The 12,626-nt window shown below is 35.4% G+C and overlaps 1 protein-coding gene across 2 annotated transcripts; it reads left to right on the forward strand.

Moving 5' to 3' along the window:
* The first annotated feature begins 2,224 nt into the window (after positions 1-2,224).
* LOC106067727 (X-box-binding protein 1-like) lies at positions 2,225-7,914 on the forward strand. 2 transcript variants are annotated; one of them, XM_013226968.2, is made up of 4 exons: positions 2,225-2,579; positions 5,721-5,948; positions 6,415-6,507; positions 6,630-7,074. In XM_013226968.2, exons 1-4 carry the CDS (start codon positions 2,377-2,379, stop codon positions 6,814-6,816), a joined length of 711 nt encoding a protein of 236 aa, XP_013082422.1. In that variant the 5' UTR covers positions 2,225-2,376; the 3' UTR covers positions 6,817-7,074. The 2 variants fall into 2 exon arrangements, with proteins under 2 accessions (XP_013082422.1, XP_055862817.1); XM_056006842.1 differs by lacking the exon at positions 2,225-2,579 and having other exon boundaries at positions 5,808-5,948; positions 6,630-7,914.
* The last annotated feature ends 4,712 nt before the right edge of the window (positions 7,915-12,626 follow it).

The following is a 12,626-nucleotide window of genomic DNA, read 5'->3' on the forward strand; positions in this document are numbered from 1 at the left end:
GTTTTTCTCAGCCAAAGCACTGTCTCCATCAGTTGTTACCCTTGCCATCTTGTACAAGCCAACCCAACACTTGCCATACAGTTCTTCATAGATACTGGCCTAAAAGCTGGGCTTGTGTATTTTAACTGAATGTTTCGAAATATTGCCATTTAAAATAATCTTGGTTTACGTTGAACTTTTTAGAATGACGTTAAGAGACAATGTTTCTTTAGTCCTTTCATTATAAGTGATAGGAATAAAATGTTTCGATGTTTCTATAGATATATTTACAATTATTTATTTTTTATATATTTTCAAATTTATATGTGTAATGTGTGGGCACACTTGATTTCTTTAGGTGTCCGCGAGCCGCATAAAACACTTCGGCGGTCCGCATGTGACCCGCGGGCAGTAATTTGCCCACCCCTGATCTACGGCATTGAAGTATTGATCCCAGTTTATTTTATATTTGATTCATTGTTAGCTTATCTTTATTCATTTGAATGGTCAGCTATTTTTAGTATGGACCGCTATTATTTTTTATGAATCCGACTGCCGACTTGGTTTACTATAAATACACAAGCAGCAGGATCCGAATTATTGACATTATGTGTCGCAGAATGACACGTCAGCTGGGCTTTTGGCAACAAGTGTGGAGACTTTCATCATTTTTAGCTAAATTTACTGTAAAACACGTTATTTGAAACTGTTATAAATAATATTTTTAAAGGGAAACTCCGATAGTTTTTCAAATTTTAGTTATTGACATATTTAAATTCTGCGTAAAAAGTTGTAATAGTAAACATTATATCATTTTTTATTTAAATGCTCGGAAAATTTTATATTTAATAAATTAGACAGAAAATTCTCCACGCCCCCCAAAAAACGGGATTCTGCGAGATGTTTTTAGTTTTTAAAAACGTGACGTCACGAAGGTGCTGGCTAAATATAGATCTAGACCTATATAACCGATAAACTCTCTAGTCTAGATCTAGACCTATCGGATCGCATTTATTGTTACGCTTCACAGCTAGATCTAGTCTCCACGTTGATTTATAATCGGTCATTGTTTATAAACCTCTATTTCTACTTGAAGAAAATTAAATATTGTTCTTCAGCTTGTTGCAGTAGTTCCAATCACAAAGATAAAATCAGCAAGTATGCTGATACAGAAATTAGTGTCTCTTTTCATTTGTTTCCAAGAGATGAAGTTTTAAAGGGAAAATGGGGAAAATTTATTCGCCTGAAGAGCAAATATTTTACAAAGGCATTAGCTAATTCCTGTTTATGCTCAAACCATTTTGAGAGAAGCTGTTTCAGCAACTTCACTGCTGTGGAAATGGGATTTTAAAAAAAAATTGAAGTTAATACCAGGTGCAGTACCAACAATACATTGGATTTCCAGGCCAAAGAATTCAATTAATGATACTACTGAGTCATTTTAAACAACTGAAGTTCATAAATATAAATGAAATCAGATTTGTGAGCTAGAAATTTACTACGAATACTAGATCTACTATTAAATTTCTTATTTAATAAGTAGATCTATCGTCTACGAAACTCAATTCCAACTTTTTAACTTTTGACCTTGGGGGTGTGTCTCGCCGGCTGAGCCAGCGTCAAGCTCTCTCATCACTTTTTCCATGTCAACCAATGTTAGGTCGAAACAGCACAAAAAAATCATAATTTTCTTACGGTCAAACATACAGTCATAATTAATACACCATTAGAAATTTCTTTTAAAGTATTTTAATGATGTAATAACGAAAAATTTTTTTTATCAAAGATAATTTCTTTTTCGCCTCCCTATCAATGAGTATCAATAGGATTTGAGTGCACCGTCGTGACGTCACACAGAAATTCAGTGAAAATCTGACTGTTTTGGATGCGCAGAAAAATTATGTCACAAAAACATCAATTACTAAGTTATTCTTGCAAATAAAAAAAAAAAGAATAATATATTCATTATCTATAAATCAAAACACATATTATATCAAAAATTGTCAAAACCATCGGAGTTACCCTTTAAATATATAATTATTGCATTTTAATTATTTTTTTTTCTTTTTAAAATAATGTTTTTAAAATAATACGTTTTAAGTAAAAAAAAATTAATAAATTATTTTTGGGAATTAACAATGAAATATTAGATATTTGTGGATGTTTTACTGTAAATTATTCTAAAAATAAGTAGAATAGTTCACAACCAATCACTCCTTAGTGACGTCATTCTGGGTCGACCAATCATTAAGCACCACATCATCCTCAGCCAGAACGCGACCAGAAGCTAAGAGGACGACAACAAAATGACTTAATGTAATATTTGTAAAAACTGTCCACAGCCATCCCAGGCAACTGAATATTTTCCCATTCGATTGGAAGAGTCAGGAATTCAAAATGTCTGCGATCACAGCAAACACCATTGTTATTACGGCATATCCCGGTAAACATGGTACAATTAATATGTCACATAATGCTGAATATTCTCTACTTGATACTGTTGACTTCGATAGTGATGACAGCAACTCGAGTGGTGCTGGGGGTCCCAAAAAACGGCGAAGGTTGACGCATTTGTCACCTGATGAAAAACTGCTAAGAAGGTTAGTAAGGCAACCTAGACCTAGATCTGTTTTTTTTCGCCCATGATGTGTGTTATAATCCTTGATTCTAGATTCTATGTCGACTATGCCACACTATTCAACATTGTTATATTTATGAATAAGATTATAAGTTTAACTTATAATCTTATTCATAAATATAACAATGTTATATATGTATCTGTCTAGTCTAGACTGACTAGACTAGTCTAGATCTAGACTCTAGCCTTATCTAGTTAGGCGAAAAAACGCGGAAGTGTGAAAGTAAAAAATGACCGATAAACTTGAGATTGCGTTTTTGACTTTTTTTCACATAAACCACACTTGCAAATTTAGTACACTTTTGAATGAAATAAGAGAAGTTTTAAACTTGTGTTATCGATTACTTTAGACCATGGCCTATATAAAGCTTAATTACGGCTTTTTTTTAAAAGTTATTTGTCATTTTTACTTTTATTATAAAAAATACTCATTTTTTGTTTTTAGCAATGCAGGGTCCAGGAAAATGATCAATGATTCATTTTTTTTCCTATGGTAGATATCATGCCTGGCTATAATTCTGCCAAGTTTTATCTCGATATCTCCGTCGCATCGCTCACAAACTTGAAAATACGGTTTACCATTGGGGGCTATGGGTTTTTCAGAATTTACTGAATTTTGATAAGAAAATTTCGTCATCAATGTAAAACCACTGGAGGCCATGTAAGGCCTAATATTCTGGATATATTCAAATAGATTTTATGTATTAATCGTCGTCGCATGAATTATAAAGCGCATTTGAAAAATAATTGTTTCAGACGATTTTGATCCCACTTTTTAAATATTTTGTTATTTTCTGCCATCAGAACGCCGCCATTTTGTCCCCGCCTCTCTGACAATTCTTGTAGATCTAGACCCGATAATTTGTTTATTACATCAATATTTACATTTTAAACAAGTAAAGTTCATAAATATAAATGAAATTAGATTTGTGAGCTAGAAATTCACTATGAATACTAAATCTACTATTAAATTTCTTATTTAATAAGTAGATTTATCCTCTACGAAACTCAATTCCAACTTTTTAACTTTTTGAGCGGGGGGTGTGTCTCGCTGGCTTAGCGAGAGAGACGCTCTCATGATGACTCATCTCTTTTGTTCCATGGCAACAATGTTAGGCCAAAACGACAAAAAAAAATTCATAACTTTCTAACTATTAGACATACAGTCATAATTTAAACACCATTGGAAAGTTCGATATAAGTATTTTAATGATGTACTAACGAAAAATTGTTTTTTCAAAGATCAATTTTTTATTTCCCCTCCCTACCTTATCACGACTTATACTTATGATTATGTTAGATCTCTAGGTACCGGTACTTACTTAAAATGACATTGACTGATGACAGTCACTTGACTTGATGATCTAGATAGATCAAGAACTAGACTTTTATCTAGATCTAGATCTAATATGATCTGTTATCTAGATTAGTTCCAAAATTAAAAAATAATAATCAATAATACAATCTATTGCAGTGATGCTCAACCTTATTCGGCCAGCGGGCCATTTTAATTTCCGACCCTCGTGTCGCGGGCCACATCAACAAAAAGTAAAAAAAAAAAAAAAGGAAATAAGACAGTGAACCATTCGTATTAGAAACCTGTGTATCTAGTAGTTACATAAATTCATGTGAAGTTTATCCTAAACCAACTTTTAAATATTCGCTGCACGAGATGAGCATTGGCTCCAAAATGTCGAGATGTTCCTACGTGAGGTGAGTACATTACACGGGTTCCGGAGGATTCTCACTGCAAAGGTTTGTCCTCACACTTGGGGGCTGTTAATTATTATTATCATCCCTATCGCTTGTTTTCGGAGATCTAGAAAAGTTACTGCAAGCAACACGGGGTATAAATCAATTCACTTGAAATTACACAAGCAGGGATGTTTAGCTTTGTAAATCAATCAGTTCCAGTTGCAGCTCTGTCTAGGCACTTGACACATTGGTCGCAGATGGATTTTTGAAACGACGAACATTGTTCAATCTGAACCACGATCATCATCACTTGGTTCAGACAGAACACTTAGCCACTGAGATTTTGTTGGTGAATAATTCAATGAAGCCACAGAGGCTCGGTTCAATTAGACTCAACAACTTTTCTAATCATTCTTGCTGTCAACTATACTTGTGGCACCATCACTCCCACTAATTTCTCTCAAGCAAGAGAAAGATCCTCAGCGTTGGTTGAAACTTCTCTTTGACAGGACTTTGCTAGTGTTGGTCCCATGCATGCTCCTCATAGCTACTAACTTCTCTTCTTCAAAACTGCTGTTTGTACCGCGAATAAATACCAAGATTGTGGGCGTTATCAGATATGTCGGTAAACTCGTCAGTGGTAACAGAAAACATTTCGAAATCTGGTTTGTCTGTTAGTTTTGAATGGAGAATTTCAATCATATCTTTCACTCGCCTTGTAATTGTTATGAGAAAGACTGACGGCTTCAACAGTATTCTTCTTTTCAGGATTCATTTCTTCCATCATTGCTAGCAAGCACTTTTTATGCATTCGCTGTCGGAAAATGGCTTCATGTCTCTACTTACAATGTGCACAACTCTTTAGCTAGCTAGCCTTACAGTCGATTCATTTTCTATTTGGTCAATATTTTCATAAATCCTCCACCTTAGGTGTATTTTACAATAGCGTTTCAAACCTGGAATGCCGCCTATATTTATGTGTTTAGTTTCATAAAGCTGTTTAATATTATGTTCTTTAAAAATATCCACTCTCCGGGTATGTTGGATAACTATTGGTGCCAATCTATTCAAAAGTTTTTTTTGGAAAGGGGATTTTCTACTTCGGCGGGCCGGACGTGGCCCGCGGGCCGTATTTTGGGCATAACTGATCTATTGCAATATCCTTGATTACAGTTTCTAGAAAATTCTAGATAGATTTTAAATTCTAAATCTATATCTATCTAGGTGTACCAGTTTTGCCTTAACTCCAAAGGAAAAGCTCATCAAATAGATCTAGGAAATTAAATGTATAATAGAACAACATTATAGATCTGGGTTAGATTTAAATCTAGAGATCTTATGTCAAAGAAATTTTTTTTTCATTAATGTTTAATAAAATAACCTTTGTATTTTTTGTTTCATCAACCAGGAAGTTAAAAAATCGGGTAGCTGCACAAACAGCTCGGGACAGAAAAAAAGCTCTAATGGCAGAGCTTGAAGAAAAGGTAGCAAAATTAGAGGAAGAAAACAAATTATTAAAGCGTCAGAATTTTACATTAAAAGAAACTTCAAGCACATTAGCCAAGGAAAATGCAGCACTGAAGTCACGTCTAAGTGAATCTCCACTGGCCACTGTCAAAACAGAATCTGATACCAGGTTTGTTTACAGAAATCCTATAATACTGATTGATAGACATTTTATATTTATATATATAGCTAAAAGGTCTACCTCAATTGGTGGCAGAAGTTGAAGAAAGTATGAAATGAGTTTTGAGTTTTTTGGCACACCTGCACACTTTATGCCATGTCGTGCCCGTAATCCTTAAAAGGTTACTCTTCCTTCATACCACAAGAGCTTTTTTTTTTTTTTTAAGTTATTAAAAACAAGGTCTATTCACAGTTAAAATAGTAAAGGTAGTGAAAATTTAATAATTTAGTAAAAATCTTGTAAATATTATATGTTCACAATTTCACAAATCAAATCTTTGTAGACAACTCCACCTCCCAGACAAAGCTCAGTACCTTCCCAGGGTCGACATTGTCAAATTGTTTTTAAGTAGTGCTTTCTAAAAAAATTTCCTGTTCTTAGTTACATTAATAGTATCTTAAAATTTTAATTTCAGGTCTGCAGCACCTGCTGTTCCTCTGCAGAAGGAGCAGGTACAGATTCTGTCTCGATGGATGGTTCAGTATTTCACTTTGGTGATAACTCTCAGGTAAGATAAGGGTATTACTATAATTAAAATTGTCAAATATTTTTTTAGCTTTATTTTTACTTTAAAATTATTATACATATAAAAGACTTGATATATAATACAGACTTTCTAAATTCCTACAGCCTGATGATTTCCTCTGCCTGCTGCAAGAATTTTCAGAAGACCAGCAATGCACGAAAACGCAAACAACCACACCCATCACGCAGGGTGTCAGTGGAACAGATTGCAGCAACAGAACCAACAACAGAAGCCCCACATCTAGAATGGTGGGGCTCTCATCAGCGGAGTTGGAATCCCTCAACGAACTAATACAAATAGATCATGTTTATGTAAAACCTCAGCCCTTGAAATCATTAATAGGGAAAGAGGCGCAGCACAAATCTACGACTGCTGTAATCAAACAAGATGTCAGTGAGAGCGCTGCCACCCAACACAGTAAACAGTATATTGTTTTGTCGGGTTTAAAAAGAAACCACGAAGGGGCTACTGTCAATGTCAAATCTCCTGTGGTTCAGTTGAGTCCAGTCCCAACATTAGACCTTATTAATCCAGACAATAGTGACACTCCTGAGTTACCAGTTTTAACATCTCTGCAGTCACAACTAGAGTTGCAAGATGACTCTGATGACATTATAAGCACACTTTCAGATTCAGACATGGAGACCTCCTTAAATTATTTTCAAAACTTTGATTTAGACATGGCGGAGGCTAATAGACAAGTGAATATGTCTAGTCAAGACAATAACTATTCTTTTCTTCTAAGTGACAGTCTTAAACAAACAGAGGAACTTAATTCCACAAAACTATTTGATGAAATTTATGAACATTACTTGAGTATAAGAGAATCCTCTGTTGCCTCCCCTAACTCAACAGCATTTAGTGACTCAGGTATTAGCAGTGACACAGAACCAATGTCCCCACATAGCCTTGATGGGGAAGCATTTCATGACACTCTCTTGTGGCAGGATACAAGTTTCACAGATTTATTTCCTGATCTTCAGTAGGGGCAATTTTTGTCAAGTTGTGTATTATTGTTGTTACTTGTACTAAGTTCACAGTTCATAAAACAACATAGGATATAATGGTTCTATTAATCTATTCATATAGGTTGTCTAAATATGTAACTATCATTGTCTTATTTTTAAAGTTTAGTAGGCTGTGAATGATTAAAAAAAATGCATTGAAAAGTTATTTTTAAGAGTAAAATTTTTGAGTGCATTGTATTAATTTTATTATTGTGATATATAAATGTTTCAAACCAAAAATGAATGTGTTTATTCATGGTTGTCATTTGTCTACCATATTGTCTTGTCACTACATTATGGCAGTGTAAATAATGCTATTCTCTTTCCCTCTTAATGTGCTTAAGACACACCAAAAAAAAAAAAATTAAAAGGGCAGAAAATGTGTGTTGGCTTGACTTGCATCATTTATTTGTTTGCTTGCTTTGCATTATATCATTCTAGTGTTCTTGTTCATTTGTATTTTTACCACTGAAAGACCGACTGTCATTTCATTTAAATTTCTAACTAAAAGTGGTACCGTTGTGTGTACTGGTAGCCTATGCTACTTTGTAAAAGGTCACTTGCTTTCAGAAGACCTTGTGTAGCTGTTGTTAAGGGAGATAAGCTTTATAGGAGTCGAACAAATACTCTTTCGGTCCATAGGAATTCAAATAGTAAAGTTTTGCTCATAAAATAGTTTATTGACGATTGTATACAATGAAATCACTTCTCCTATTCACATTTAATAATGAGGGGTTCTCATTTAATCCATGCAGACTGGATGTTAAAATCGGCCATGACACTACTATACAATGAAACAAATTCGTTGCTCAAATCTATTTGTCCTAATATGAAAAGGCGAGCATCACAAACCGGTCGATTCGATCTCATGATTTATAGTGTCCGGAAACTCCTTTATCGTTTCTTTTCTTTCGTAATTAAAATTGAAGCCACAATTTAACGATCTCCTTAACATACTTTTGAGCTCTGAAAAAGATTCATTGCAGACCTACAACAAAAACTGATCTTGTGCATGCGTGGGTTTACGTATTGTAGCTACATGTAGGTAGGCAAAATGTAGTGCAACCTTAATTGGCTACTTTATGACCAGATTCTGAAAATGTGGAATTTTTTTTTTTTTGAAAATAGAACTTTCATGACATTTCATGAAACCGTATAGGCCGACATTAATTAACCTATGCTATTACCCACATCCCTAATCCAGGAGCTAGGCTACTTACTACACAGTTGTGTATTAACGATTAGTGTTATTCATACTAGAAGTTGTAAAGGGAAAAGATAGTCTCACGAGACTTAAAATGCCACAGAGATGCTTTATAAGTTGAGTGTTGTCTTGTAATAACTGTCCAAAGTGCAGGTACAGAAAATGGGGTTAAATTTATTGACTTTTTAAATCATGGCATGTAGGCCAGCTTGCTTTATACATGTACCCAGTCATGTAGGCCTACGCAAACGCGCCATGAAGCTCTTCAAAATCGACACTAACAGCTGGGGAAAATGGCACTGGATAGATCCACATAGAGAGCGATCATAAAGGAAGGGTTGTCAATGCCGAGGTTAAAGGGAAGATAACTTACATTGTCCAAGAAATGTCCTCATGGCTTGGGTTTCCAAGTAAATGTTTGTTTGTTTTGTAAAATGTTTTACATATTTCGGATGTTCCTTCAGAGTTGAAGATAGTTTACTTCCTAGTCCAAACCTCCCGCAGGACGACGGGGGATGGGAGCGGGCAGGGTTTGAACCCTGACCATCGATAAATCCAAACGACAATCCAGCGCCCAAACCGCACGACCAGGCAGCCATCCAGTAGGCCCCCGAGTCGCCCATGACAGTCTAATTCAGCTCCTGGCCTTACGTCTGATTTCCTTACAAATCAGTCGTAACCCGTTATTACAAACCGACAGGAGAAGCGTCGGAAAACCAGTTTGCTTCGTGCTGATTGGGTTCGTCAGCTTTCAGTATGTGGAGGCCCCTACAATTTTTCTTTAAAGTTTTAATAAAGATACACTTATGAATGAAAATGCTTATTTGTAATTTGTAAATTTAATTTCACTTTCCTTTTAAAAAAAATTTAATATGTATATTTTAGTTTTAAAAAGTGTAAATTTTTTTAGTTCGTGGAAGTTAAGGCTTTAGTAGACGCACTGTCATGAATCCGGAGCTGTATTTACTTATTTCGAGCAAGTGTAGGCCATCTATGGTGTAGGCCTGGCCAGGGGTGGGCAACCTTTTACTACCGAGGGCCGCAAAAAAAAAAAAAATTGGGGACTGGGGGGCCGCAAAAATATATAGTGTTTTTTTTTGTTTTTTTTTCACTCCCAATTGAGGAATTACTACAAGAGTTAGCAATTTCTTGAACTAATTTTACGAATGATTTTTCTTTATTTTTGCTATTGTCATTTTACATCACAATTTTCACCACAAATGTACAGTTGTACTTGTTGTGAAGTATTGAAGTGTTTTTTCTCGTGCATGTTCCGGAACCGTGGAACTAGCTTACTAGTTTTTTTTTTCTTGTGAATGCTTTCAAATTACAGTCAATCAGCATGACCTGTTCACAGATGAATGTGGTTTAAAAAATATGAAAGTTTAGCAGCAAAGTTTTTTAAAGTGTGGATATACAGCTTCTGGCACCAGGAAGCTCCTGCGAAAGAACTGACTGGAACTTCTCTTTCAGGTCAAACTTTGCTTGGAGTTATGACATCTGGAGCTGAATCAGCTTCTGCGTTAAATGGTGAGCTGAGGGTATTGAAAACTGGTTCCAAGTTTTTGACGTCTTAAAATTGGCTTTCTAATTCCACAATCAAGGAATCCACATTAGTCTTGTACTTTTCAACCATTTCACTAGAAATAATTTCAGCTAAGGAAAATGACAAAACCCTATTTCACTCGCTGGCCTCAAGAAATGGAATAGCTTTGTTTGAAAAGATTCAAGATGCACATACATTTCATGTGCAGACAACAAATTGCAATGCTTCCGATGATAAACATGAAGTCTGTCTTCAATTCTTCATTAGTAGCAAGGTCACAGTCAATGTCCTTCAAGGAATCTAGCAATTTCTTCCTTGAGATTCCAAATTTTTCTAATGCTGGGCCAGCTGATACTACTGTGTTTACCTAACATCGGAATATACTTCAAGTACATCTCGGAACTGCCAGTCGGAGCCGGCCTTAGATAATTGGAGGCCCTAGCCGAAGTGAATTTGGTAGCCCCTCCCCCCCCCCTCCAAAAAAAAAAAATAATTAAAAATTAGAGAAATAAACAGGGAAAAAAAATATAATTATGCAATTTATTTTTTAAAAACACTAGTGTACTTCCACAATAACATTAAGACAAGTTTTGCCAATTCTTTTCGATAATAATTAATAATATATCCTGTGCGGGGACCCCTGCTAAGTAACTACATAATTTGCCTATGCCTAAAGTCTGACCTCTATCAACAATAATGCAATTGTGATGCTGTGCTACATAATTGTTAGAAACTCAATGCAGCTTTCTGTAAACTTTCCCGTTATGAGTTTATGGTTGGAATATTGTTTTTCTCAGTCAAAGCACGGGCTCCATCAGTTGTTCCCCTTGCAATATTGTACACGCCAACCCAACTCTTTTAACATAGTTCTTCATAGCATTAAATACATACTGGCCTGGGCTTTTGTCTTTGACTGAATGTTTCGAAATATTGCCATTTAAAATGATCTTCGTTTACTTTATACTTTTTAGAATGACGTTTAGAGACAATGTTTCTTTAGCCTCTTCATTAAGAATCAAATGTTTCAATAATTTCTATAGATATTTACAATTATTTATTTTTAATATATTTGGATTTTCATATGTGTAATGTGTGGGCATACCTGAATTCTTTAGGTGTCCGCGGGCCGTAATTTGCCCACCCCTGGTGTAGATGGTGTAGGCCTACTATTCTTTATCACGACATTTGTTGTAAAAAAAATAAAACAACAAAAAACTTGGAAAAATAAACAAAACAAAAAAAAAACGTAAGTTTCTGACTCGTCGAAATTCGAATATATATTTGTGTGTGTGTGTGGAGTCTCCCGGGGCTGTAACCCCACCTGCTCTCCCTGGGTCCAGGGATGTGATGATTCGGATGATTTTACTTGATTCACATTAAATACGACATCCATATGGATAATAAAGATTAATTATTATTTTAGAAACGAACGAGTATTCATTCTCTGGCGCTGCGGGGCGAGTTTCGTTAAAGGGAAACAAAATTCTTTGTATTCCATTGAGTACTTTTCTGGTGATGTGGCAGGTCTGCAGCAGTAGCGCCCTCTGACAGACAACGAGAACGTTCCTAGGAATGTAAAGGGCCTTGAAAGTATCTGTGAGGTCAGTTGTTATTATCCCCTCGGTTGATAGAACAATGGGGTATATTGTTATTTTAGATAACTTCCACAAACGCTTAATCTCCCATATTTTCGTTGTTTTTCCAACTCAGTTTTTCTGTGATGTCAGTAATGGTAGCGACTCTTTTTTATCAATGAGCAGCAGATAGGGCAATTAAAATCTACCGTTTTGTTGGTCAGAATATGCCTATCCCAGTACAGCAGAAGATCAGTAGACCCGAGAACCTCTTGGGGTGAGTATTTGTATTAAGGAGGAGTATCCTTACCTATCAAATTATGTGTCGAAGACAAAGTGCTGGTGTATTAACTTTGCAACTTGGTTATAGCGACCTAGGTAGGCAGATTCTAGATTCTGATAGGGCTGAACATCCTGTCATTATGTGTTCAATTGACTCACCCACATTTTCGGCATTTGTCAACAATTTTGAGTTTTAAGATATGTTTCTCGTAATTTTTCGTCCTAATTACTCTGTCCTGTATTGCTGTAACAAAGCCTTCAGTTTCAGGGTAGAGATGCCCTGCTTTGAGCCAGGCTAAGGAAACATCCTTATCAAAGTTATCCCCGTCTAATAAAGCCTGGAGTTTTCCATGGAGTGTTTTTTTTTCTCCCATTGGCGAATCTCATGCCTGTCAGGTCTTAAGATTTCATTAGGTACTGAATATTAATGTGTCTAAGTATTAAAAGTAATATTAATTGCAATATGTTTGTGTGTTGTAATTAATTTA

The sequence above is a fragment of the Biomphalaria glabrata genome, chromosome 12, assembly GCF_947242115.1.
Source record: "Biomphalaria glabrata chromosome 12, xgBioGlab47.1, whole genome shotgun sequence".
Taxonomy (NCBI): Eukaryota; Metazoa; Mollusca; class Gastropoda; family Planorbidae; genus Biomphalaria; species Biomphalaria glabrata.

Excerpts from the sequence above, each read along its gene's own strand:
- LOC106067727 (XM_056006842.1), top strand. The coding sequence starts at position 6,469 with ATGGATGGTTCAGTATTTCACTTTGGTGATAACTCTCAG. Across the intron at positions 6,508-6,629 it reads ACTTTGGTGATAACTCTCAG|CCTGATGATTTCCTCTGCCT; the intron begins GTAAGATAAGGG and ends AAATTCCTACAG.